This window comes from Kwoniella bestiolae, chromosome 1 (genome assembly GCF_000512585.2).
Source record: "Kwoniella bestiolae CBS 10118 chromosome 1, complete sequence".
NCBI classification, from domain to species: Eukaryota; Fungi; Basidiomycota; class Tremellomycetes; order Tremellales; family Cryptococcaceae; genus Kwoniella; species Kwoniella bestiolae.
Window position 1 is genome coordinate 4617102 of NC_089241.1, and position 25823 is coordinate 4642924.

Sequence of the window (25823 nt, forward strand, 5' to 3'; positions counted from 1 at the left end):
GTGTCTCGCTCAGAATAAAAATAGAAAGTGTATGAATAGATATGACATCCTCAATTCCTCTGCGCATACGATCATATCTGTTGTTATAAAAAACAAGATCGATCGCGCTCATACATCCCAGTCCAATCAGGTTTGCGAGGTCGTCTCAGACAGTAGTCGGAAATGGAAAAGACCCAAGGGCTTTGAGGGCTCCTGAGTGGTTAATACTAAAGACTCGGATTTCGAAGACCTCATTTCCAATATCACACTTGCCGCTCTTTGTTTGCCCTGAGATATATTGGTAATGTAAGTTTTGCCGATTGTGCGGGTTCCGTACGGCGGAAGCTTGAATGGCTTCTCGCTGAAGGGTGGATATCGGTGGACGTTACTTGAGGAACGTGTTCTTATTTGCCCCTCTGTATCAACATATTTGTCATCAGGATTTTCGCTCTTGATAATAGTGGGCTTAATGGACACCATGTCGTCTCTTGCAGACATCTTCAATAACGCCAATAACGCCTATGAAGATCAGGGTCGCACCCTATCAATATCAAAGTCACGGTGTAAGCGTTGGAAGAAGACCACTTACTGGATGAGAAATATATTCTAAAACTTATCCAAGTAAATAATAAGATTGTAACGGTTGTTGTCAGGTCGCAGAACATACCATGTTCTCAAATCTCCTTATGTGGATTTCCATTGCCACTCTGGCCTTCGTATCCTGGACTGAGGCCAGAGAGCCTGGACCTCACGCGAAGGAAGAGTTTTGCTAATGATCGAGTCGAACAGCACAGCATTGGTCGGACTTGCATTTTGAAGCAGAAAGGACATGAGCGCACACTCGGGTTCGTAAAGTGCAGATCTTCACTCTGGCAAACAAACGATTCACGGAACGTCCGTAAGCAGATGATACGCTCTGGCCAAAACGTACAATAAATCTGCAGTCTGCTGGATCCGGAGTCTGTCTGCTTATACACTGGTGATAACATGGCGATATTGTGATGCTTACTCCGACAGTCTCGATTAGATAACATGTATGCACAATTCCAGCGCGAGTTTGTCAAGACACTACGTGCACGGCATCTACCAATTCGTTCCAATCAGCAGGACATCCCAGAGGACTTGTCCAGGTCCGAACAGGTTTTTCATGCTGTTTCAGCCAAGCAGCTTGAAAACGCAGTATCCCCGGGGCTTTTGGGAGTCTTCAGAGGTCAATCGCATGGCGGCCTCTGTAGTAGGTCCCCCAGAGACGGTGACCTCCTTGTGGGTGGAGTTGGATATATTGTTGATGTTCATTCCCGCCACAGTGATTGTGGTCCACTGTGAGATAGGGACTCGATCATTGGTAAATTCTTCTCTTCCCGGACTGGAAGGTGGGCATAAGTGTCCCTCCGTATCAAGATACCACCCCTGAGGGATCAAACTCCTGTTAACTGTGACTTGCACGGATACCGTTTCAGCCATGTTGAAAGCGTCTATGAAGAGCAGCTCGATCAGTTGAAATGTGAGGACTGTCTGTCTACATTAGGGGAGCAATACCTACTTTTTATTGGGAGATCTGCGAGGGGACTTAAGTGATTAGAAGAGTGAGAAATACAAATGTTTCCCAAAGGCGAATAGCCGTCACGATTTCAGGACTTCATATAGGGTTGTGTGCAGCTGTTTACCGCCACTCATTGCACAAATCGACTCGAAAGTGAAATGGAAGGCCAGGAAATATTGACTCGATCAGCACCGCTTTTAAGCGGACTGATATCCTGAAACAGAAGGCCCACAAAGAAGAGTAGGTGGAAGTGAGAATTGTCGAAGCAATTCGGTTGACTTCTTGTCTGCTCAAGCATTTCTCCTTTTCCTTGTACCTCGGTTAGATATCGGCAATCGGGAACGCCGTCTGATTTGCATCATTTTGAGTTATTAGTACCTGCTTGAGGGACTTGTAAACGCCATTTGTGGTCTCTGTCCTTAGTGCTTCGCTCCTAGGTTAGCAGGATGCTTCTGAATACTAGACATAACCAAAGAGCGGTGCGTCCAAAGGACAATCGCATATCCTTTCAAGGGGATAAGAAGCGAGCCCGTCGGGCCGCGCTTTGTCGCGGTATTTCCTTACATGATTGGGGTGGAAGTACTTTCTGTAGCACACATAGCTACGGGACGACAGTGGTGCTGTTCCCTCGACCGGCATGGAATAGAATATGGTATACATGACCTGTACAGAAAACACAATACCCTACAGCGCATGAGTTCCCAACGGCCATCCGGTGTACACTTCACTACAAGTTGCAACTCCTAAGTTACGGCTTCCCCGTCGGCTCCCTAAGCGGCGACCTTCTCCTGCTTGATCTCAACATGGCTCGCTTGGGCTTTACCAGTCTCCATTGCTATCGCATCCAGCTAGTCTCAGCCTCCGGTGCATGATGTACCCTTTGAATTGAACTCACAGTGGTAAATCTCAGGGTTGACTTTCTCCAAGCCCTCGAGCATCTTCTGTTGACGGTGTACGAAGATCGATTCTTGCGCAAAGAGAATATCCATTTGCTCAAGTGATCTACCGGCAGTCTCGGGATCTGTATTTTCTTGTCAGCTCCTCTCTCCACTAGACTCCGAATGCCCAAACAACTTACAGAGAAAGTAAATCCATGGGATCGCTAGGACATTCAGGAGAGAGAAAAGTAGGAAAGTCCATTCGCCACTTTGCGCTGGTCAGCCATGCTCGCTTGGCAATGAACCCATGATCCCGTAGAAAGGAACCAACTTACATGGCATTGAACAAGAACGGTGTGATCTCAGTGACTACTCCATTACCTTTTGAGAACAGGTCAGCTGTACCATCGACTGGCGGGAGGAGTCGGGACGGGCACATACCAATTGACCAACCTACCACACTGACAGCGCCTCCCTTGGCTCGTACGAAAAGTGGGAAGATTTCCGTTGGATATAACCACGGTACGGTGAGCTGTCATACAGATGTATATCAATATCAACCAACATTGTACAGCTGTAGTAGACGGGGTACCCTTCGTATCTGAAAGCTCACCCAGGAAGCACCAAAGGTGGATGTGTACACAAAAGTGAAAGCGGCTACGACCGCACCCCAAGCAGCTTGCTCTTTACCTTCCGTTCTGATTGCATATCTGGCTCCGACCGTACATAGAGCAAGACACATGGCCATGATGATTGCTCCCCCTGTTATGTGGTGCATAGTCTGGTCAGCTCCCCCTACCCTATAGGAGGGGTCCGCGACAAGGTCAACTCACAGTACAAAGTAACTCTCCGACCGACTCTATCGAGGGTGAACACCGCCACAAGAACCGAGAACACTGTGTATCATATTGCGACGTCAACAGTCGCTCCCCTATCATCACCGTAGTAACAGGAAGACAACTCACTATAGAAAATGTTGTTCACACCACTTAACCAATCCGCTTTGTAAGCTGTATAAGAAGCAGACTGAAAGACGGTAGGAGCGTCTACCAAAATATCGAAAAAATCAGTAACGCCCCATCGCAGTAATTTGGTCGGTATGACCTACAGACAGTGATCACTCCAATTCCAGTCAATTCCTGCCAGAATTGCATACCAATGACCAACCATGTCCTCCTTACGAGGTGCAAAGTATTTTTCATATCTTTACTCCAGGATCCAAAGATCATAGCAGTGTAGTTGTTGGATGATTCCATCTTACGTTCGACATCGACAACTTCCATGATCTGCCATCGTCGCCCGCATCATTCAGTTCACGTGTCCTTTCATCTTCCGGTAGCACACAGTCCTTCACCAGAATTGACCAAAATCCACTTACAGAATACATTTCCTGATTGACTTTATCATCATCCAAATCACCGTTTTCCGTCCTCAGCACCGCTAAGACCTGCCTCGCTTCGTCCTTTCTACCCACTTTTGCGAGATACCTCGGTGATTCAGGGAAGAACGAGAATAGCCCAATGAGGATGATGAGGAATACAAGTTGAAATGCGAGGGCTAAACAACGCTGTCAACCCACACTCCTCTCGTGTAATTGTGCAGGAAAAGTATGAGACAGGAAATTGTACTCACGGAATCGCCAAATGAATGATTGTGATCGACCGGAGGTGTATTTGAGGACAAACTCTGTTGACAAGGTCCAAAATCAGTCTCAAGATCTCTTCGCGTGCTGTGGCTGTTGGAAGAGGAGAAGTTAACCCACCAAGCCAATAAGCAAAAGCCAGACCAGCGATATTCAAGAAGAACTGTACCCAAACCATCGTCAGCTCACCCCATACATATGTACCGATGAGGAGAAGGAAAGGAAGTGGCAGTACTGAACCTCACCTCAAAAGCCAAAATTGATCCCCGAGCATCGTGTTCCGCGACCTCACTACTCCAAACCGGTATGATCGCATTCAAATGCCCCGTTCCAAACCCACTGATAACTCTCGCGATGCACATCCAGGTGAATCCCATGGAGGATGCCTGTAATGCTGCACCAATGATCCCAACCATACATCCAAAAATGACGGTCTTGACTCTTCCGATCTTATCTCCCAAATACCCTCCAACAAGTCCACCAAAGAGGGAACCGGCATAGTAGATAGCTACGATTCCTCCTACAGCTGCCGAGTCCCTCTTTGACTCTGGGACAGAATCGACCCCCATGAGTTGCTTGAATTGGGGGTTGATGACTACTCCGGACATTACGCCCTGATCGTACCCGTAAAATAAGATTGCCAAACCACCGATAGCTTGGATGGCATACATCATTTTCTTCCCTCTCAGGGGGATCTGGAGGTTGGCATTGTACCCCCCAGGAAAGTATTTGGCCCATGTGACTGGCTCAGGTGGTGGTTGGGAGGGCACAAAGACGAGTCTGCCGAGAACATCATGTGTTGGACCTGTGGCTGAGAATGCAGGTGGAGGCATGGGAGTGAGCGTGCGTTCGATCGCGTTGATAGTTTCTGTGGAGGGTTTGATCTTGAGTGTGACGCCCGAAGGGGAGGTGGTGGGTTTGAGGGTAGAGGTGGAGGATAAGAGAGAGATGGAGGATAATTTGGATCGAAGGGATTGTTTGGGTTGGGGCAGGTCATCGGGGGAGATGGTCAGTGATCTTCGAAAAGCGAGGGATTTGTCGTTGCTTGGAGCCATGGTAAGTGGTGATGTGACTAGTCAGCGATTAGAGATTAGATGGGGATGCACACCTTCCAACTCTCTTATCTCTTAGCTTTAATATATATATATATATATATATACGTATATATACACGCATACGGATCGACAACCAACTTCCGCTAGGACATTTTTTCTGGCGAAGACATTCGAGCAGACATCAGACTGCCTGCCACTGTACCCATGCTCAGACATGACATTCCATCTCATGTCTCACCTCAAACGGTATCTTGCATGTCTTCGAATGGATCATATATTATCTGTCCATCAACAATCAGATGGTCATACATAAGATGTCGAGCAGAAGCAGTCCCTGGTCAGAATCACAATGACGTCGAGCAAGTTCGAGATCCTTCCCACATCTTATAAGACATACCTCCAGCCACTTCACATCGTGACATTGACTGATGCCCTACGCTCAGTCCAGAGTGCACACATATGATCGTTGAACCATGACGTGGATACTTCAATACATAGCATAACAAATACATAGAAACGAACAAATGACAGATAACAAATTACCACACAGCACATACAGTACCTTCAAGCCCAAGAAAACCCATTCTACAGCACATATAACTTACACTAACAAAGCAACTAACCCATCAACCTATAAACATCCGCAACGCCATACAAACTCCCACAAACCACCGTTAGCCTCTCCTCCTCCCGCTCGTACCTGGACGCCAAATCATCCAAAACAGCCTTCAACCCCTCTAATCCCTTCCCACCGATCCTCACCTCTCCTTTACCATTAAGCAATTTCTTGGCAACCTCGTACAGTTCCTCTAGAGGTGTAGCCTTGATCCAAGGCATCCCTTCAACAGGCGTACTAAATTCCATCAAAATCACTTCGACCTCTCCATCCTCATATCCCTCGAGTAACGGCGCAAGTACCGATTCAGGCGATTTACCAGGACTGTTGGATAGACTAACTAAAAATCGTTTCTTGACTGTTCGTTCGAAATTTAACGAATCGATATACCTTCGTAGGGAAGTCGAGGAATCCGCATTATGCGCTCCATCCACCAATAACGGGAGATGACCATAAGTCAACCAACTACATCTGCCCTCCCATTCGGTCCTTTTCACCCCGTACTGAATTACCTGATCGCTTAGTCCAGCCAATTTCGGTTGAATGTTCATTGATCTCGGGTCAGTCCTGAGCACGTGCAGGATTGAGATCGCCAAAGAGAGATTATCCAATTGATGCGCACCACCAAGTTGTAAGTCCGTCTCTAATCCTCGGTTGGTGCTCTCCGTGAATGGATATTCAGTTCGAATCAATCGAGGGAAAGGTTTTCTAAATGGTTTGAGAATTATTGGAGGAGATTGTCTAGGTATTTCCTGGGAAGGTGGAGCTTGTACCAATCTTGCTCTTTTGGACGAGGTGACTTGAGACGCAGCCTTGATGGCTTCGTATTGGGATTGAGGTCCGACTATCAATATACCACCGTACGGTACTATCTGTGATTTCTCCACAGCGATCTCGCTGATAGTATTTCCAAGGAAAGAAGTATGATCCAACCCCACACTTGTCAATCCGGCTAGTATTTTGATCTCATCAGGTATGATATTGGTGGCATCGCGAGCACCGCCCATCCCACATTCTATGATCATAACATCTAAAGGGGGTTGCATACTGTTGAGAATGTGGTACGCAGCCGCGGTGGAAATTTCGAATGTCGTCGCTTGGAGGTTTCGTTGGTGATTTATACCTTCGACTAATCTCATCGCATCAAGATACGCTTCCTGTGGAGGAGGCCGGCCGTTGATTCGAATGGCATCTCTCGGTTCAATCAGATGAGGCGAATTGTATCGACCGACATTCATTCCAGCGGCCATCAAGCATGATTCCAGTATTGCTGAGACCGAACCTTTCCCGTTCGTTCCTGCTAGGTGAATAGCAGGGACGGCAAGTGGTCGCAGGTGTTTCATGACGTTTTGCATCCTCTGAATTCCAAGGTCGATCTTCCCTACACCGTTAGATGAGCCATTCGGGATATGTTGGTGTACATTTCGGGATGAGCCCTGTTGTGAGGAAGTATGACCGTTCGATTGAGGCGGGAATGATGATCCGTTGGAGGACTGGGAGGACGCAGCATAGCTTCTCGAAGGAGCGGTGTGAGGCGGTGTTAACATGTACCCATGTGGGGGAGGCATGTGATACCCATGAGAAAGGGGTAAGGGAGGCGGCTGATCGGTCAGGCTGGATTTTCGAAAGTCTGCCTGACCGTAGGGATCTGAGAGGTAGTGACCGGCGTGGACCGGTGGCAATTGTCGATTATAAGGGTCTCTAGAATCGTATGGGAGGACCTGCTGAGGTGGATACAGTGTCGGAGCAGGACTATAATACTGCTGTGAAGTCATAGGCACAGCAGGGTATTGGCCGGTGGGATAAGGCGGCCGTGCTTGCGGAGGAGTTTGCAGGGGACGAGGATGGCCCTTGTTTGAGCGAGATGCGGCTTGAGGGGCTTCACATAGCACTGCCCGTGAAGGCGTATCATTCTGCGGATTGAGCATCTGGTCTACCCTCAAAGGAGCGTGTCGAATCGCGGGATTAGGAGAGTGTGCTTCGGATGGACCACTCGCTCGAATCACTTGAGGAAGCGGTAAGATAGGTCGAGCAGCAGGGCTAGACTGTGGGGAAGGCCTTGCACTTGCTGGAGGAGGTAAAGTGGTAGCTGTGACAGGGGTGGTAGTCGCCGACGGATATTCCGATACTCTCCGAGTGTGGGTATGCACTCGAGCTTATTGTTGTTTGATCAGCTATATCACGCAGAGTTGGCAGCTTTGTACTCACCATACTCATTCTCCGTTTTGACGGGTGTAGGTCTAAAGTCAATGCTAGACCAAGGATATACACCGGTTTGTCTGAGGAAAAAACCTCCAAAACTCAGCGAAAGCCCGCGGCGATGGATTGAATTGACATTTCGAAACATAACACCATCAAGATGGATGCGTATAGTGTTTGGTTAAAAGCAAACAACAAAGATGGACACTCACCCCGCCTCATCCTTAACAACCACCTCACGCGTATCTTCCCTTACCTCCACCAAGATCAATTCCAACGACTCCCCACTTTTAGGTTTGATCTTGATCTTCTCCCCAACAGGTATACCCATGACCTTTCGTCTAAGATTATCAGCCTTTCTAGCTTCGATTTGTGATTTCATGTCCTGCGAGCTCAACAATCAGCTTGAAACCCCTTCACTTAGAATGGTTTGAAAACTCACAGGATTATGTGTTGGACAAAGTAACTCGACTTTGATATCCTTTTCCATCGGTATCGGTTGACCAGGTTCTAAAACCTCTCCATGTGGAGGTAGGATGGGAGTTTCCACTTCCCATATATTGAATGCGACTCCCTCATGGGATTTGGCACATGATACGTGATATGCCTTTGGGCACTTCCCCTAATGTACATGGGAAAAGGATCAGCTTATATTATCGCAAAGATGACAAGGGGTAGCGGACATACCTTGGTACATTGTATCTTAGCTCCAGATTTGGCCAATCGCTTATCTTCGCATGCACCGCATTTCTATCGAATTCCAGCACGATGAGCTCAAGTCCTTGCATACCTGGGGTGCAACCAGTGAAGAACTCACCAAGCTCCATCTCGCAGACTCTATATTCTCCAATCCCACCACATACGTTATCAACCTCCCGTCAACCTCTCTATCCTCGATGCCCACCCCAGGCATAGCAAGAGCACACTGATGATGCACTCGGATCTCTCCAGTACGGGGTTTCCAATTACTTTTGGCGGCATCTGTGGGCTCAAGAGCAGGTAACAAGCCCTCCTTGTCAAGTGAAGGACAGAAGAGACATGGGTGAACTGGGTTCTCTTGGACAATGGCAGGTTGAAGTTTCGGTCGAGTAGGTGAGAGGTCGATGATTGATTTGGGTCGTTTCTTCCTCATCACCGGTATCTTCGGTTGGCTGTTCACCTCCTCCTCTTCTTGAGCTTCAACCTCCATAGACTGTTCAGCTTCGCCATGCGCAATCTCAACTTCTGTTTCACGTTTGACCCTCTTTCGTGGGCTGGAACCATTCTGTTCAGTGTGAGCTCGTTTACGAGGTTTCTTATTCTGCCTTTCTTCGGCAATAGCCTCCAACAGCTCTTGTTCGCCATTGAGTCGTTTCTCTTCTGTGGCTATCATCTCGTCTACATCGATATGCACACTATGCAAAATTATGGTCAGCTATTTCTACCTTACTGATAATGGATAGAGAGGGCTGGGTAGCTAACTTACCTATGGGTAACACATTGACAAGCCTTCGCCCTCCTGCCCAACTCGACCCAACTGTCCAACGCAAAATTCACACTTTCCGCACAATTGAACCCCAGATTGAATCCAGCATGATACCCTCTGGGATAAGTGATGACGAATTCCCCTTGATGGTGAGTGAGCATATTGACACGTACACCATCGTTTGCCAGTCGATGCGGAGAGACAGCGAAGGCCTTGTGTCGAAGGTATTGATCACAGTGTCGGGATTCTTCAGGGAAGTAGCCTATCGAGTTGAGTGAGCATCAATAAATACCGGTGAACAACACGGCAAGCAGAAGCGGTATTGCTCACCCTGTAAGACCCGCTCAAACTTCTCAGACTGCAATTGAGGAACAGCATACCAATACTTCGGAGCACCAAAGTGAATATAGTTGATTGAGAAGAGGTCCATCTAGTCTCACAAGTCAGCTTATCCTCAGCGCCCCGGAGAATGAGGTAGCTCACATCTTCAACGTGCCAAGCGAACGAAGCGCCCCACATCCCAAAGTACAGATAAGGCGAGTTGACTCCTGGAAGATGTTTGAGATCCCATCGATTGAGGAGGTTGGGTAGATGTGCAACGTTCCAAGGTGTCTTGTCATCGACGAACAATGAGCCTGATAAGAGTAACATGGATGATATCAGTACACATGAATGGCATGGAGGGAGATAAGGGGTCGAGACATGACTCACCTTCCATATCAGCCCCGTACCAACTCGGTTCACCCAGACCCAGATTCTTCCATAAATGCCTTTCCAGCGCATCACAAGTTTCTGACGTGTAGTCTTCAGGTTTTGTATCCTTAGGCAGCCAGTCCTCAGAAGGGTTGAACGATTTATACCATGGTTCTACTTGTTCTTCTAGATCGGAAGTTTCATTCTTAGGGGTAGTAGGATTGGTTGGATCAGGAGAAGAATGAGCAGAGTTACTAGATGGGTCGAGGGGTGGAACAGTGGTCGAAGGGTCATGATGATCACCATCCTCCTCCAATGATTTTGGTTCCTCTTCCTGAACTTCAGCCTGAGCAGGAGCGTTCGCAGCTTCCTTTCTAGCTTTCCGCTGCGCCAACTTCGCCCTCTTCTCTTCCTTCTCCCTCTTCAGCTCGGCATTCTTCCTTGCCCTCCATTCTATAGCCTCTTTCGAATCCCTATTAAGGGTCTTGCCAATATCTTTAGGTCCAATACCAGTAAACTTCTTCTCACTACACTTATTAAACCACTCTTTGATCGTCAAAGGTCTATTCTTATTCTTAGGTACATTGGCAATTCTGAATAACCCTGATGATCCGAAGATATTCTGCTGGATGGGTGTTCTGATCTTCTGGTCGGCTAATGCACTTTTGGGTATGGGCGGTAAGGATTCTTTCCATTCTTCTGGTGGGATGATCTTGACTATACCCGAATATTGGCCCCAGGCTGTTGTAGCTGTTGCATATGCTTCAAAGTCCTAGAAACCGTAGAAGATGTCAGCTTGATACATAAGCATAAAGAACGGCGATATAGTAGCTGGACTGACCTGGAACTCTTCCATGGTAGGTTTGAACACCGGTATACCCCTCAAAGCTTGAGGATCATCCTCAGGCGATAACAATCCATCTCCTATATTAGGCAGATTACGAGCTATGGAAGCTTGATTGGGATTATTGGTGGTAGGATAGCTGTGGCGAGGTCAGCTCTGCATTGCTTATACGGAAGATGCAAAACAACACTCACAAATGATCAGGTTGTATATACCTCGGTGGTTCCTTCACCTCCACCTTTGGTTCTGCTACACCCACTCCATTCATCGATACATCGGAACTACGCGTCCTGCGACGAGTGGACGGTCCAGCTTCAGCCTGCTGAGGGGTTGATGTTGAGGGTAGTGTTGATTGTGCTTGAGGAGGAATGGTGACGACTATCTGATCTCCTATATCTTCCGACATGATTGACTGGTTATTTTCACAAGATGCGCTAGATGCGTTTGTCTTTTCGATTCTGGTGGGTAATGTTGTTTTTGCCGCAGAGGAATGAAACTAAGTATAAAGATTACTCTGGCATCAATGAGTCGGATGGTGGATCTTCGGGTGTATATAGAAGGATATGAATAAGAAAGGAAGAAAGGAATGAGAAGGTACCACGATATGAGTCTGAGGAAGGGAATGAGGAACAAGATAGGTAAACAGAAGTCGATAAGATGAGCGGCAACAAAGGTTACTTATGATGGAGTCAATTGTAGCCTACAGACCACGTGGATTCCACATGCTAGTACCCCTCTTGGGATCGTGGCACTTTTTCAGTTTGATAGTTTGATGAGCATGGATCGTCAATGTCTCAATTATCAAAAATTTATAAATATATGTACATAGGGATTGATGGATTGATGGATTGACGGATTGATGGGGTTATACAGGAAGCAGGCATTTCCAGTGGAATAAGGTAGCGTATCACTGGGCTGTTGTAATCAATTATGACAGGCTATGCATCTTACATTCTCTTTACCACCTCCGTCCTCTTCAAGATGCCCTCACCGCCACGCATGATCCGTCAATCGATAACTCCCTTGTCAACTCTCGTGCGCACACACAGACCACTCATCAGAATCTCACCTCAACCTCTCCTCAATATCTTTCATCGACACTCTTCCACAGCGACCATACAATCCTCCCCTCGATATAAACATGAATATCAAGATGGACCTGGCCTTGAACCCAAAATTGACATCGAAGATCATCAACAATTTGCCGCCTCGATACGCACAGGGGATATCCCACTTCGATACTATCAAAAGAAAGCTATTGTCAAGTGTCTGAAGTCCTACAAAGAAGGTATGACAAGGATGGGTGTATTCATCCCCACCGGAGGGGGTAAGACGTCCACCATGATGCATCTATACAAGCGATTCGTAGATCGATATCCTACCTGCGGACTGGACAGCGAAAAACCCAAAATGTTGGTTTTGACGCATAAGCGGGATTTGGTCCATCAGACGTACCTCAACGCCAAGAGGATATTGGGAGAGGGATATAGCATAGAGATTGAACAAGGTGATAAGGTGGCGAGTGGTGTTGCCGATGTGTGAGTGGATGATTGCTCTTCCCCTCCATCTAGAGTACAGCTATGAAGTGTTGTTGACAAAGTATATAAGTAGTACCACTGCATCTATCCAGACCATCATGAACCCCGCGAGATTATCCAAATTCAACCCAAGGCATTTCGGAATGGTATTAGTCGATGAAGCTCATCATGCAGCTTCGCCATCGTACGTACACAAGCCCAACACTCTATAACATTGCACTGATTGTGCTGTACACAGATGGCTAAACGTTCTTCACCACTTTAACTCCCAAATCGATAAATCCTCTTCTCCAGAGTTCACGAAAATTATCAGCCCATCTCATTCGCACAACGTCCCCATCGTAGGTTTCCCAGCGACGTTCCAGAGATTCGACGAGCGATCTCTCAAGAAAGCCTTCCAGAAGATTATCTACCACTTACCCCTAAGGAGACTCATCGAAGAGGGGTACCTCATTCGTCGAGTGGTGGAGATCGCTCAAGCTTCACGAGTTGGACAGAGAAAGTAAGAAGAAAGAGGATTATAACACTTCGAGATTGGCTAAACTGGTCAATACACATGAAGTGAATAAGTTGGTGGTGAGGATATATCAGGAGAAAGCATGTGAGTGATCATACTTGAGAAAAACTCACGACAGTCAACTGACATTCAACACTGTCCTTTCAAGCTGAACGACGATCCACACTTATCTTCTGTGTCAATCTCAACCAACTTCAAGATCTCACCGAAGCATTCATAAAAGCGGGATACGATGCACGAGCGATATCAGGTGATACTCCCCCGGTAGAAAGAAGAAAGACGATGGATGATTTCGGAAAAGGGAGATTCCCAATTCTGTTGAACTGTCAAGTCGTTATAGAGGGTATCGATATTCCCGAGGTAAGTCACTCAAGGATCCTTCCTGAGCTGATCATTCGGCCAGATCGACAGCTTGATCATGGCAAGACCAACCAAGAGCCCAAATCTACTACACCAAATGGCAAGTTCCCATACAGTCTCTTCAACCGACATCAAGCTCATTTGTCACATTATGGGAATCAGGTCGGCAGAGGGCTAAGGTTATCGACAGAGATAGGCAAGAAAGACTGTCTCATAATTGATTTGGTAGATAATCAATCGAAAATCGGCAGTATGGATTTGATGTCGGAAGAATGGCTGGACCAAGCTCGAAGAAGGAAGGGGATGGACGAAGGAGGATCAAGCTTGAACCAAGCCGCGAAAGAACCTCGTGAGTGTACTCCATATTAATACCTCTACTCTGGTTTAACAATCGCTAGGATGTCATAAATGTTGACCCACCTGTCGTTATATCTGCAGAGTACACTCGGAACGATCAGCATAAAGCAGACCAATTTCGAATCACCTACATCTCAATTGACCCTTTCGATCTCAACCAGACCGCTGATAATTCCACCATTTTGTTGATCAGTAAGAACGCATGGGTATCATGTGGTGCGGACCTATGGGTTCTCCAGGTGTTGGGTGAGTGGACAAGCAAATCATCTATGTCCCATCTACCTTCTGATCCACTTGGTACCAGGGAAAGGGTATTTCGCAATTCAACGTGTTGGTACTGAAGGCAAGTGGACGAGTACCTGGTCATCGGCCAAATGGCTTCCCCATGATCAACGCCAATACCAGACTGAAAATGAAGGGAGAGGGGAAGTAGCATCGTAAAGATGGAATGCGCCTCAGACCATTCGTAGGGATAGCAACTCCCTTTCGGAATGCGTGCGATCGACCGATTGGCTCATCGAGAGCAGGACCAGAAAGAACCTCTATAATCAGTGAGTTCCTCTTCATATTGTGTTCAAAGCCCACTTGGTCCCGCCAGCCGATGGTGTGGTAACGCGTGTCCTCTATCAGGCTATCAAGACATGCACCTTGGAGGAAAGAACCAGCTACGGAGCCAGCCGTCCAGAAATTACTTTCTTACACTACCGATGATCCCCTATCAGCTGAGGAGCTGGGACATGCGATCTTGACGATCCACGGGCAAGAATACAAGTTGAGCGGACTGACTAAGGGTCAAGTATCGTCTTGGTTATGTGCCATCCAATTTGGTGATAAGGTGAGTCTGAGGTCTCAGCTCGTGCCGTTCACTAATCCATCTGATGGGTCTCTGACATACACGCGTTGGGTATTGTACATAGGCTTTGAGGGGATCAGTCCGATTGATATCAAATGAGGCAGAGCGGGATAGGGGAGAGCAACGCCGAATCACGGGAGGTCTAAATGTTGAGGTGAATGACCAAGATTGAAAGGTGGTAAGCGAGGAAGAGGGGATGCAACTTCTCCGTCAAGAGGGTTTGACCAATACGCCGAGGCTTTATGATAGGAGTAGAGAGCTGTCGAGAAGGGATAATACAAGGGTCCTCGAGTGAGGATAAGCGACTCGCATTCACACTGCAGTCATACTGTAGTATAGTACATACATAGTCAGGGAATGGAATTGGAACCGAAATAAAGTCACAGCATATACATAACCACATCTTTGTATACAAGGAATCATCCACTCGGATGGGAATGCGCAATAGAAAGATGAGATATGAAACATGCATTCTATCAATAATCTACCATCCCTACCGAGCCGCGACACATCATATTGACTAGTCTACTCCTCGCCAATTTTTTGGTTCTGCACTTCACCGACGTCTTTCCCATTCACAACAGCTTGGACCGTGGATTTACCAGGCAGGACCATAGTGGGAGGTAAGTGGGTAAGAGCAGGGAGGAGGGAGGCAGTTGATTTTCTGGCGTTTTGTTGGAGGACCATACTACATCGATCATCCCATCTCATCAGTCATCTGTCCTCTGTGCAATGATGATGGCCGAGTCGTTGGGGGGAATAACCTGGAATAGGGGGAAGCGTGTTCGAAGAGAACTGTCACTCACTCCATGATTACAATAGCAGCCATAGTCTCCACGATGGGGACGGCTCTGGGAACTACACAGGGATCGTGTCTACCTTTAGCAGCTAGGACACCGGCAGATCCATCGTATCGCGCGGTGGGCTGTTCCTGGGCGATGGTAGCGGGGGGTTTGAATCCGATCCTAAGGGGTTGAAAAGGTATCAGCAATGTATAAATTGTACAGAAGGCATATTACGGTGATATCAAGTCACATGAGACGATCAGTGTGAGAGGAAAGTGTCAAAAAAGAACGTGAGATATCGAATATTATGGGCTCAGGCGTTTGGGATGCGAGTTTGGAGGTTATAATATGAAAGAGATATGTTCGCATATCAACGTATCTAGAGAAGGAATGAGAACCCACCTAAAGTAAATATCCTCCCCATTCGCGATCCCCCCTTGAATACCTCCCGACCAATTTGTAGAAGTCCTCAAAGTCTTCTCCCCAGTCCGTTCGTCAACCCCCTCAATGAACGGATCATTATGTATCGATCCTGGGAAGGTGGTTCCCCTAAGTCCGGAGCCGATCTCGAAGGACTTGGTAGATGGGATGGAGAGCATGGCATGAGCGAGGACAGCTTCGAGCTTGTCGAAGGCTGGTTCCCCCAGACCGGCGGGGGTGTTTCGGATGACACAGGTTATGGAGCCTCCGAGGGAGTCGTCTTTGGCTTTGGCTGCTCGAATTGTCTGGTGACGCACGGGATATTAGTAGATGTCTTTTATTGTCAATGACAGCTTGCCAAGAGGCTGTATGATGCAAAGAGAGGGATAACCGTCGTGATATGTGTTATGCAATGGTATTGAGCGGTCACGACGGAAGAAGAATGGATATGACAGGAGAGCATGTGCAGCTCTCATCAACAAATAGACAACGGATAGAGCCAAAACTCACCTCCTCCATCTTCTGACTCGTCTCCTTATGAGGACACCTAGTAATTTCCCTATCGACCTCCTCCCTCTTCACCGATCTAACCAAATCCATATATTGTTTACCCAAGACCTCATCCTCCTCCTCGGCAAAAGGTAACGCAACCTTCCCTACAGAAGCAACGAACGCTACGATCTCTATTCCATACGCCTCCTTGAGGTATTTCTCAGCAATAGCACCCGCAGCGACCCGTCCGATAGTCTCTCTAGCCGAGGCTCGTCCACCTCCCGAAGAGGCTTTGAGACCGTACTTGGCGAGGTAGGTGTAATCGGCATGAGAAGGTCGAGGGTAGAGATCAGTCTCGGCGTAGTCGTGGGGACGTTGATCTTTGTTCTGGACAAGTAAACCAATGGGAGTTCCGAGGGTCACACCGTGCTCTGTACCGGATTGGAGGTGAACGGTGTCGAATTCGGATCGCTGGGTAGATGTGGAAAGGTGAGCTGGCTTCTCCTGTAAGGGTGAGGTGAGAGAGGTAACTCACAGCGGTTGTAATATCACTCTGACCTGGTCTTCTCCTGGAAAGTTGGACTTGGATATCCTCTTCAGTCAATTTGAGACCCTAGTTGAACGAATTAGCACAGACCACAGAAAGGCATCGAAATGACTTACAGGAGGGACACCGTCGACGATACAGCCTACTGATTTGCAATGAGATTCGCCGTAGGTGTGTACACGGTAGTTCTGGCCGAAAGATGACATTGTGAGCGATGTTTTTTGAGAAGTTGAGATATAAAGCAAGAGAGAAATGAAGTCGAGAGATGACTTGTATAGAGACCGGATCATCTAGGAAGTGGAATGAACACTTTTCTTGACTTTTTGACTCATTCATCCGTGCCTGGGACTACTACACGAGATCGATCATACTCATACAAACAATTTGATTCCGTCGCTCCTCACAACTCACTCGATGACTTCTGTAGAGAGGACAAGAAAGTTGAATGATGATATGATTACTGCTTAAGACTTGACTACACATACCATAGCTGCAAGAGCCAAATAATGCCTCGACCAGGTCAAGCTCAAGCGAGGAGGAAAAGAGCTCTAGAAGAGATGGAAGCGGGAAGCTCGACTTCATACACTTCATACAACTATTCGAATGGTCCCTCCAACCTCAACTGTGAAAATGATTACAATTTGGAGGCGGACGACGACGGAGACGACGAGGAAGGAGGGGCCATAGATAACCCCAGATCACAGTGTCTACCTGTGGGGATGCTACCAGAGGACTTTGACGGTACACCGTTAGACGGATCACAGTACTTGGCAATGGCCAATCGAGATAATCGGGACTTGCCATTCGTTAAAACCGTTATCAACCCTTACAAAACTGATCTGATCGGTCCGACTCTACCTTCCACCTCTCAAAATCATGCAAGTGGCTCTAGACATCCTGCATTACCTAAGGAGAGCTGGCAAGAGCTATTCCCCATACATTATCAAGGATACAGAAAGGTAAGTCTCATGGTTTTGACCATACTCCAATACTCGCGGGAGTGCAATTAGCTGATGTACTGATGATGGTGATCTAGCATATCCAATCCCAACTATCCTCCTCCCCGTCAACATCAACCTACCCATCAGACTACCCTCCTATACCTCCAGCATCTCGCCGATCAGATTGGTATGCCTACATAAACGGATATATACCACCAGATAAATCCAAAAACAAGGACAAAAAGGGAAAAGGGAAGGCTAAACCCATAATGTCAGAAGAAGAAATGATGAATGCTTCAATGGGACAGGAGATGGATATAGATACTGAGAAAGTTGAAGAGGAAGTCGTGGAGGATGTAATCGTGGGAAAGACAAGTAGGGGGAATGAGAAAGTGGTTGGAGCACCAAGGGAACCGTTATTGGGTGTATTGAGGAACCTGAACTCGGTGAGTAAATCTGTTCTAGAAGGTCGCTCAAATGCCCCGTGCGGTGCGATCTAGTAGCGTACTAATGTTACCTTCCAGTCACAAGCCCTAAACATACTATCCCACTTCGCCCACTGGCTCTCCGAATCCATCGAACAATCCCCTCCACCCATACCTACCTCCCCATACCTGCCTCCAACTCAACCAGGTGACCATCCCCCTCCGCATCAGCACAAAACTATCAACCACCTATCGTCAAATTACTTCAGCTGGATATTCAGCTTACTGCTCATAACGGACCAACACCTTTCTTCAGACGAGATATCCACGTTGAGGGATCTAGCCAGAGCGTCGATGAAGGTCGCTGGACATAGGTATATCCTCGGAGTGGTAGGCAAGCAGATAGGCGAGGGATGGAAGCTGGGTGATGAATTGAAGGCTAAACATGTAGAGGACGGTGATCAGGGGCTGTCAAGTGGGAAAGAAGATAATAGTGTGGATCAGATACTGGCTAGGTGCTGGCTGATTGTTCATGCGGTTGCGAGTGGGTGGGGTCAGAAGGATTTGTTGTATGAGCTGGATAATCTGTTTACATAGGAATGATGACTAATCGGTCTACGCTTTTCCTTCTCACTTCTGCTGGTCAATCAACATGAGGTTTGCACATGACGAGCACGCATAGGATGGATCTATGTAGTGTACTACTGGATGGTCAATGAAGGTACGGAAGAATACAGATAGAATGGGGGCTTCCGCAACAATTTAAGTAGAGTTCATTCTGGCATGAAAAGAAATTACGTAACTAAGGAGTAACAGAGGAGAAATCTTTTCAAGCGGCGCTTTGATGGTGCCCCTGCGAGCCACTTCGTCTCATCCGTATCATCCGCTATTCAGCGCAAGCTTTCAGTATATCATCAACACTGGTGTACGTAGACTCGCTCAGACCATCGATGGCTTCTTTGAACTTGGCTTTGCTGTAGGCCGGAGGCAGGTCGGACTGTGCGCCGAGGATACTAACGTATGTTTCTCGATCCATCACGGCCACGTCGACGCTCGGGTTGGGACCAGGGAAGTAATATGACAAGTAATCTTTAGCAATTCGATTGACTTTCATGCGGATATGCGTCTCGATCTTTTCGGTGAGTCCTGGCCACTTGGTTCGATCGCCCTCGTAAGCGAGATTTGGGTACAAAGGTTCTGACCTCAAGGAGAATTCTAATTGGTCTCGATATTCATTCATACGGTCTTGAGTCTGTTCATCGACTCGATACCCACCTTGAGTGATGTGCATGTTCTGTGTTCTTGCTCCTATCTCATCATGTCTGATACCTTGGCCGGTGTAAGGTCGATTTAGCCAGGCAGACACAAAAACGACGTTGGGAACTTGCCCTGGCCCGGTACCACAGCTCTTACAAGGCCATCTAGGTTGTTCCAAAGAGTACTTCGTGATCACGGCATCCGTAGGCTCAGCCGAAAGAGTGGCATCCACGGATCCTACGGACTGGGTTTGCCCAGAGGAGGGAGTGGCGCTTGCAGCCGAAGTGCCAAAGAGGCGTCTGACAAGAGAAGTCATACTCGATACTGTCTGTCTGTTGTGGAAGGTCAATGTGGGAATAAGGTCTCTGTTGTAGTGGAAGTTGTTCGGCGTAGGGATGTGAGGAGAGTGGGAAGTGAATAAATATAAACCAGTGAAGTCGATTGAGCTTTCTAGGCGGTCGCTGTGCTTTATATACGTTTTTTCCGCTTATGCCTATCCCGACATCGTCGCATCGACTCGTCTCTGGAGGACAAAAGAGCTAGGTATAAAAGTTCCCATCACCTTGTAGGTCATTGCTGTTAGACAGCAAGAGTGCAAGACAGCTATGAGATGTGGCGCCGTGTAAGGAGGCCTAGACTTGGGCTTGCTGAAACCTCAGCTGAAAGGACACATCGAATCCCTTGTTCAGTGGTCGTTAAGACGCTGTTTTAAGTGTGCCTCTTGATCTTCCTGATGATGTTGCATACGAAAATAGGAATGAGAGATAGCACGAGACATGGAACTTTTACTAGAGTAATCACGCCTCCACGTCACTTACATCTACCATTTTCGGCTACCATTTTCGGCTCAACTTGGGGGCGATACCTAATTTGAGCGGAAAGTCGCGTAAATGAAGCTGGTCAGCCAGATCACCGACGCTCGATTGGAAGTGGTTTGCGTGACCTCTTGACGAAACATCAAATCATGAAAATAGGGGAGAAATTGAAGCGTGAGCGTGGATTTCACCGGGCACAATCTTCTTCGATCGGGCCAATCCGAGGACTGCAATCCTCCATTTTCGTCTTGAACGTCGCTAACAATCCTGATATGTCGGATTTCTCCGTACGAAAGATTGCCTCAATACCGCGGGACAGACTTCCGACGTTTTCCGGCTCGACTCACTGAACTCAAGAGGTTGTTGGGTCACTAAGTAATTCGAGAGCTGTTAGACAGACTCAAGTCCCGAGTAAAGCTAACGTGGAGTGCCTATGTAAGGATTGTCCTCCAAGGCTGTTCTGAAGGACGCAACTCGCCATACTGACTGACATTGAACGGGATTCCAATCGGCGGAGGACGATACAGTATACAATAGCTTTATACGAATTGACCGACGTATGAGTGAGGCAATGTGTCCCTATGCTTGGGAGAAGTTGGATCCTATCGACGGCAGCCATTTGAGTCTATTCTCATTTTATGCATCCTCAATGCTCCGAGCACACGGTCCTATCTGTAGCATTTAGTACTGCGAGTTCCCGATCATAAGCCTCCTCATCGAATACTAAAGGTTGTTTGTCGGACTCCAGTCGTGGCATTTGATTTCCAAATTCTTCCACCGAGACAGACTGTATCGCGATATTCCTGGGATATTTCGAATCATCAGGATACCATCCTTCTTCGAAGTCTTTCACCCATTTCTCGAGCGTCGCTTCCGCTTCATTCTTGATCTGGTTGGTTATTTCTCGGAATTTCCGGGGATCGGTTTCCATTGAGCACAATGAGCGAATTCTAGATACGAAGGCTTGCTCGTTCATAGAGAAATCTTCTACAAATTTGGTCTGAGCCTTTGTAACCTCTAGTAAGCTATTAGGATGAGGCCCACCAAAGCGGCCTGACCATGCGATTCTAGATTCCGGACAGACCTTAGCGGTCCCTGGCCCCGTGTAGGGCGAAGTCACGGTAATGGCACGAAGGAGCTTGCATTTACCTCTGCCCTTCGGATCACGTCAGTGTCAACCTGGTGTTTTCTTTGTAGTTGATGCTCGAGCCACTTGTAGGCATGGAAAGGGGTCAGATCCGGCCTTAAAGTAGTCAGGCAATTGTCCGATGAACCAAGTTGTGAAATCTCCACATGTTGCGCTGAGGTATCAGACGGATCAGTCTTCATTTCGCCTAATATAGCAAGTAGGTTGTAAGTCCGTATGTAATCTGACCGGATAGGCATTATCGTTCACAGTGAAATTGCAGATTCAAGTGGCAAAGTGCCGTGCTATCAATGTACGATACGACCTCGCACGCAAGAAAAACCTTCGAAGGCCTGGAGTGCATCCTTTCACTCAGTCGTCTGGTCTCAGGAAGCTTTGGCCCACGGTAGTCTATCCCGCCACCAGCGTCAGTGATCTTATTGTATGTAGTGCCTGAGAGGCTTTGCCATCACATGTGGTATGCTTGGAACTTCTACATCACTAAACAGATCTGACACATACTCATTCGAAGTACAGGCAGTGGTGCATCAGACCGGCACTGAAGTATAAAATGACTGTCAGCTATCGTACCAGCCTCTGCGATCGCAATTCCGTCGGACATCTCGTACTCACTACCGCATACTTAGCAGCATGGTTGTCCCCTGACATCATCACCCATGACCCATTGTAACTTGTCAAACCACCCCCTGAACTTTTTTGCGAACTCATCTTTCTCCTGTAAATCAGCTTGACTCCAACCCTCGAACGTATCCTCCTCATCGTCCGACATGTTCAACGCGGCCATCAAATCCTCACGAAGCTTTTCCAACTGATCTTGATCCAGAGAGATTTCAGATTGTGTTCCTTGAATTATCTCCCATCTCAATCTATCGGGAATACTACCATCCGAGATACATTCCCCTGCTAGGTCAAATAACATCTTCATCTGCTGAGACCTATATGCCTTATCGCATCCACCCTCATAGGTGATATGACTTAATATCATCTTACAATCATCGTCGCATCCGTGTCTTCTCAGTGACATCCTGATTATGGGGGTCTCTTGTTCCCGTCCTCGTCCAGGGTGGTCTTTGTCATCATGCAGATTCGGGAGAGGGAGATTAACGGTCGGAAGGCAAGTAGCGACGTCGTGGTATGTTGGTTGAGTGAATAGGGAACGAGCGAGATCCGGCCAGCGGAGATATAATGGATGGATATGATAGTTCCCCAAGGTATCTAAATCCCTCATACAGAGATGTTTCGGCGCACTAATCTCGTTGAGGACTTTCAATATATATCTAGACTCTTCTTCGTTATCCCTTAAATTCAACGAGATTTTCTCTAATTTGTGCAAGAGCTTCTTGCCACTGAGAATCTCAACAGACGAAACGACAGTCATAAAGTGGTCGCTGGGTTCTGATTCCTTGATTGACCTGTGTTCACCCTTTTCTTGGATAATCGTGAGATGCTCGACTGACGAGAGGTTCCGGATGATTCTTGTGGTATCTCGCGTATCCAACATAGACTTGATGATGGGTTCTTCGACTATCCAAGAGCCTTCCTCGGTAGGTGAGGTGAAATCCGATAGTAAGGGCTGGAAGAGGGCTTTGAGTTGTGGACCATTGCATATGACGTGCTTGAACAGAATCGGGGTGATCATCTCTTCTAATTGCTTGCTGCATAATCGGAAACTGGCGAGGGTTCCCACTTGATCGGATTGCCGAAGAGCGGATATTACATGGTGTAAGATATCGAGGGAGAGTGTACTTATAGGATCATCCGGAGATGCTCGTATCGAAGTGTCAGAGACTTTGTCAGTGTTTGGCAAAGTGGTAGACTGCTATAAGTGGTGTACAAGTGAATTGCAGCGTAGAATGTTATATACGGGTGGTTGACTGATTAAATGATGGATATTCAATACATCGATCTTTATATGTACGGCCAGCCTATCATCCAAGTGGTTTTATCAATAGGGGCGTTTTAGACCAGCCATCACCTACGCTGTAGCTGTCAGAAACTTCAGGATCGCCCCTTCACGCACTCACGACAAGCACAGTATAGGCTGGCGGTTCCTGACAGCAAAGAGCGACCGGCTGTGTAGTCGAGTGGCTACGCATCAAGCCATACCATACACGCTGTACAGTACTACCTTAATTGATATGCAAAGGCAATCCGGGCAAACCAACCCTTCGGATGCAATCTTATAATGGACCCGATGAGGGGTAGGGGTTAGTATCAGCTATCATCGACAAGGTCGTTCTCCACCGATATGTAATATATACTGGACTCCGGGCAGATTGCAGCCAGCGGCAGAGGCAGTGGCTTCGACCCGTCGGTGTCCAGGGGACTTGAGGTGCCCTTCAGAAACTGGGTGTTAGGTTCCTCATTAGCCTGCAAAGGGCGATACGCCCTCTCAAGCTGGATCGAGATACAGAATCCATTTAAGTGTCGGCCTCTCCAATACAGAAGCTAGGACAACGATAATCAGGTGTCTGAAACCAGCAAAGCTCAATCAGAATATTATCCACCACGATGATGGGATGCTCGACTGCAGATAAGAGCTCTGCTGGGAGGGGACGAGAATACAATTTGCAGCTGATGCATAGGTCCATATTGGAAGGACGAAAATGTACCCAATAATGCGAATGGGGATCATCGTTCTACTATGAAGAGGTATGATGTCTGGGCTGGGTCCCAAATGCATTTACGCTTAGACCGGCCCTAATGTCAGAACAGCCCCGGTCAGCTATGAGCGATACCCTTTTATCACGCTGAATGAGTCATAAGGCTTATCATCACATGCCTCACATGGCGGTTCCCTCAATGCTTCTTCCCCCCTGACCCATTCCGTCTTTTCAGGCCATTCTCTAATATTCCTAAACCTGATTCGATAACGTGCTGTGTCCTCCGGATGGTCCCTGAAGAGAACTTTCAATCGCTTGATCAAGTCACCTTTCAGGACAGTAAGATCATCTTCGGTGCATGATTGAGGTTCTCTCCCTTGTACGACCCTGAGACATCTCGTTGATTTCTTGTCGCATAAACCAAATATCAGTCTATTGAGGAAGTTTTTCTGTGATATCGGATAGTCTGCTTTGCATCTTGAGCAAGTGTGCGACTGTGTAGTACAGATGCACTTGCTGAGGGAGACCCTGGGAGTTATCCTTGATGGTGCTGGTATCAGGGGGATAGTAAGACCGATATCGTGGTACACCAGGTGATCGTCCTTGATAGGGATCTTCGTCCAGTATTTCCAATATCGATCGAGTATTGAAGGTGGTAGCCCAGTCGGCAGAAATATATGTCGTACACATATTGACACAGGATAACAGCAATGTGCAATGATTCCAGTGATTGTGTGTATCTCTTGTAGATGTTCAATTGAAGCAAACTTGAGGTTGAAGCACACTTTCCACAGATTATGAAGTAACCTTTCGTTATTGTTCTCCGATAGGTGAATCATAGATTCTATTGACCCCACGAAGCTCGTTTCATCCTTGAGAACATCGTTGATACTTTGATCGAAGGTTATGCAATGTATCTTCGACAGTGCCCAATGGATTCCAAGTGCCTTCGCTACCCTCCAATCCTTTTCGAGGTCTTGCGGGTCGACGGTGGTGATGGTATTTGTCTTGATCGAACATTGAACGAGCGGATCGAATAGCTTCTTGAATTGTGGACCATTGACGGTGATATCTTTGTACAGGTAAGGGGTGATGAGCTGATACTGTGTTTCCGAGCAGGCTCGGAGGTTGGCGAGTGATCCGAGTTGTTGAGTCTTTTGGAGGTCGGTGAGGATATGGTGGATGATGTCGACGGGGAGTGTCTTGCCGGAAGGGGTTGAAATGAAGTTTGCTGTTGTCATGGTGGTCAAGTGAGAGGGATGAAGGTACATTGCAAAGAATATGATATAACTGTTGTGAAAGAAGAAAGAGTTGAGATTGATGAATGAGGTGAATCGATTCGATTGATATTTATTGACGCTTTGACCTAAATTCAATATATAGTAAAGTATACTATACTTTTACTCGGCACTGACCTCTTCTGCGCACGTACACGTACATACTACAGTGTTGCCATACTAGACTAACGCACTGACCGCCAAGAGGTAATACAACATCCACACCAACATCCATTGATTCCAATCTCATATCAATATAGTATCCCGTTACCAAAAGGTTTCTAATCTAATCTCACTGTTATTCCTACCGCCAAACTCTACAATCAACGACATGGACTCATCTCCCCCTCCAACCCTTTGAACCCCTTTAGGTGTTCACCTCACCATGAACGTAATTCATCATATCCTCTCCGATCACTCGCCAACCGCTTCAAGTGCTCAGCAGGAATATCACACCTCGTCGTACTCTACTCGTAGAGATCGTTCACTCTCGATATCAAATTCACCGACTGGTTCCTAATTACAATCACCGATCATACTTCCAGACCAAGTCCCTCCAACAAAGCTTGTTTCAC

The 25823-nt window shown here is 47.2% G+C and overlaps 10 protein-coding genes across 10 annotated transcripts; 2 read left to right on the forward strand and 8 right to left on the reverse strand.

The window, feature by feature from the left end:
* Window positions 1-1134: 1134 nt before the first annotated feature.
* On the reverse strand, window positions 1135-1443 carry I302_101742 (uncharacterized protein; the record flags this gene model as incomplete). Its single annotated transcript, XM_019187121.1, has 1 exon — window positions 1135-1443. One exon carries the CDS (start codon window positions 1441-1443, stop codon window positions 1135-1137), a length of 309 nt encoding a protein of 102 aa, XP_019049999.1.
* An 849-nt stretch (window positions 1444-2292) lies between these two features.
* Window positions 2293-5097, reverse strand: I302_101743 (uncharacterized protein; the record flags this gene model as incomplete). Its single annotated transcript, XM_019187122.1, has 13 exons — window positions 2293-2357; window positions 2418-2543; window positions 2601-2668; window positions 2736-2781; window positions 2842-2932; window positions 3014-3162; window positions 3234-3296; window positions 3366-3446; window positions 3509-3686; window positions 3779-3957; window positions 4033-4086; window positions 4163-4205; window positions 4288-5097. 13 exons carry the CDS (start codon window positions 5095-5097, stop codon window positions 2293-2295), a joined length of 1953 nt encoding a protein of 650 aa, XP_019050000.1.
* A 618-nt stretch (window positions 5098-5715) lies between these two features.
* I302_101744 (uncharacterized protein) lies at window positions 5716-11320 on the reverse strand (the record flags this gene model as incomplete). Its single annotated transcript, XM_019187123.1, has 12 exons — window positions 5716-7868; window positions 7922-7992; window positions 8125-8297; window positions 8355-8534; window positions 8600-8662; window positions 8730-9306; window positions 9378-9639; window positions 9708-9807; window positions 9861-10012; window positions 10089-10842; window positions 10912-11053; window positions 11109-11320. 12 exons carry the CDS (start codon window positions 11318-11320, stop codon window positions 5716-5718), a joined length of 4839 nt encoding a protein of 1612 aa, XP_019050001.1.
* Window positions 11321-11913: 593 nt separating this feature from the next.
* Window positions 11914-14711, forward strand: I302_101745 (uncharacterized protein; the record flags this gene model as incomplete). The annotated part of the gene is made up of 12 exons (XM_065869349.1): window positions 11914-12452; window positions 12526-12636; window positions 12691-12897; window positions 12950-13053; window positions 13118-13329; window positions 13373-13429; window positions 13492-13678; window positions 13768-13932; window positions 13991-14033; window positions 14157-14237; window positions 14317-14521; window positions 14604-14711. The coding sequence occupies 12 exons, from the start codon at window positions 11914-11916 to the stop codon at window positions 14709-14711; spliced, it is 2019 nt and encodes a 672-aa protein (XP_065725421.1).
* A 353-nt stretch (window positions 14712-15064) lies between these two features.
* I302_101746 (chorismate synthase) lies at window positions 15065-16989 on the reverse strand (the record flags this gene model as incomplete). The annotated part of the gene is made up of 6 exons (XM_019187125.1): window positions 15065-15227; window positions 15346-15504; window positions 15727-16049; window positions 16255-16707; window positions 16772-16849; window positions 16900-16989. The coding sequence occupies 6 exons, from the start codon at window positions 16987-16989 to the stop codon at window positions 15065-15067; spliced, it is 1266 nt and encodes a 421-aa protein (XP_019050003.1).
* A 300-nt stretch (window positions 16990-17289) lies between these two features.
* I302_101747 (uncharacterized protein) lies at window positions 17290-18746 on the forward strand (the record flags this gene model as incomplete). The annotated part of the gene is made up of 3 exons (XM_019187126.1): window positions 17290-17742; window positions 17820-18170; window positions 18249-18746. The coding sequence occupies 3 exons, from the start codon at window positions 17290-17292 to the stop codon at window positions 18744-18746; spliced, it is 1302 nt and encodes a 433-aa protein (XP_019050004.1).
* Window positions 18747-19035: 289 nt separating this feature from the next.
* Window positions 19036-19722, reverse strand: I302_101748 (uncharacterized protein; the record flags this gene model as incomplete). The annotated part of the gene is made up of 1 exon (XM_019187127.1): window positions 19036-19722. The coding sequence occupies one exon, from the start codon at window positions 19720-19722 to the stop codon at window positions 19036-19038; it is 687 nt and encodes a 228-aa protein (XP_019050005.1).
* Window positions 19723-20867: 1145 nt separating this feature from the next.
* On the reverse strand, window positions 20868-21550 carry I302_101749 (uncharacterized protein; the record flags this gene model as incomplete). The annotated part of the gene is made up of 2 exons (XM_019187128.1): window positions 20868-21372; window positions 21435-21550. 2 exons carry the CDS (start codon window positions 21548-21550, stop codon window positions 20868-20870), a joined length of 621 nt encoding a protein of 206 aa, XP_019050006.1.
* A 440-nt stretch (window positions 21551-21990) lies between these two features.
* On the reverse strand, window positions 21991-23007 carry I302_101750 (uncharacterized protein; the record flags this gene model as incomplete). The annotated part of the gene is made up of 1 exon (XM_019187129.1): window positions 21991-23007. One exon carries the CDS (start codon window positions 23005-23007, stop codon window positions 21991-21993), a length of 1017 nt encoding a protein of 338 aa, XP_019050007.1.
* Window positions 23008-24093: 1086 nt separating this feature from the next.
* I302_101751 (uncharacterized protein) lies at window positions 24094-25212 on the reverse strand (the record flags this gene model as incomplete). Its single annotated transcript, XM_019187130.2, has 1 exon — window positions 24094-25212. The coding sequence occupies one exon, from the start codon at window positions 25210-25212 to the stop codon at window positions 24094-24096; it is 1119 nt and encodes a 372-aa protein (XP_019050008.2).
* Between the last annotated feature and the right edge of the window lie 611 nt (window positions 25213-25823).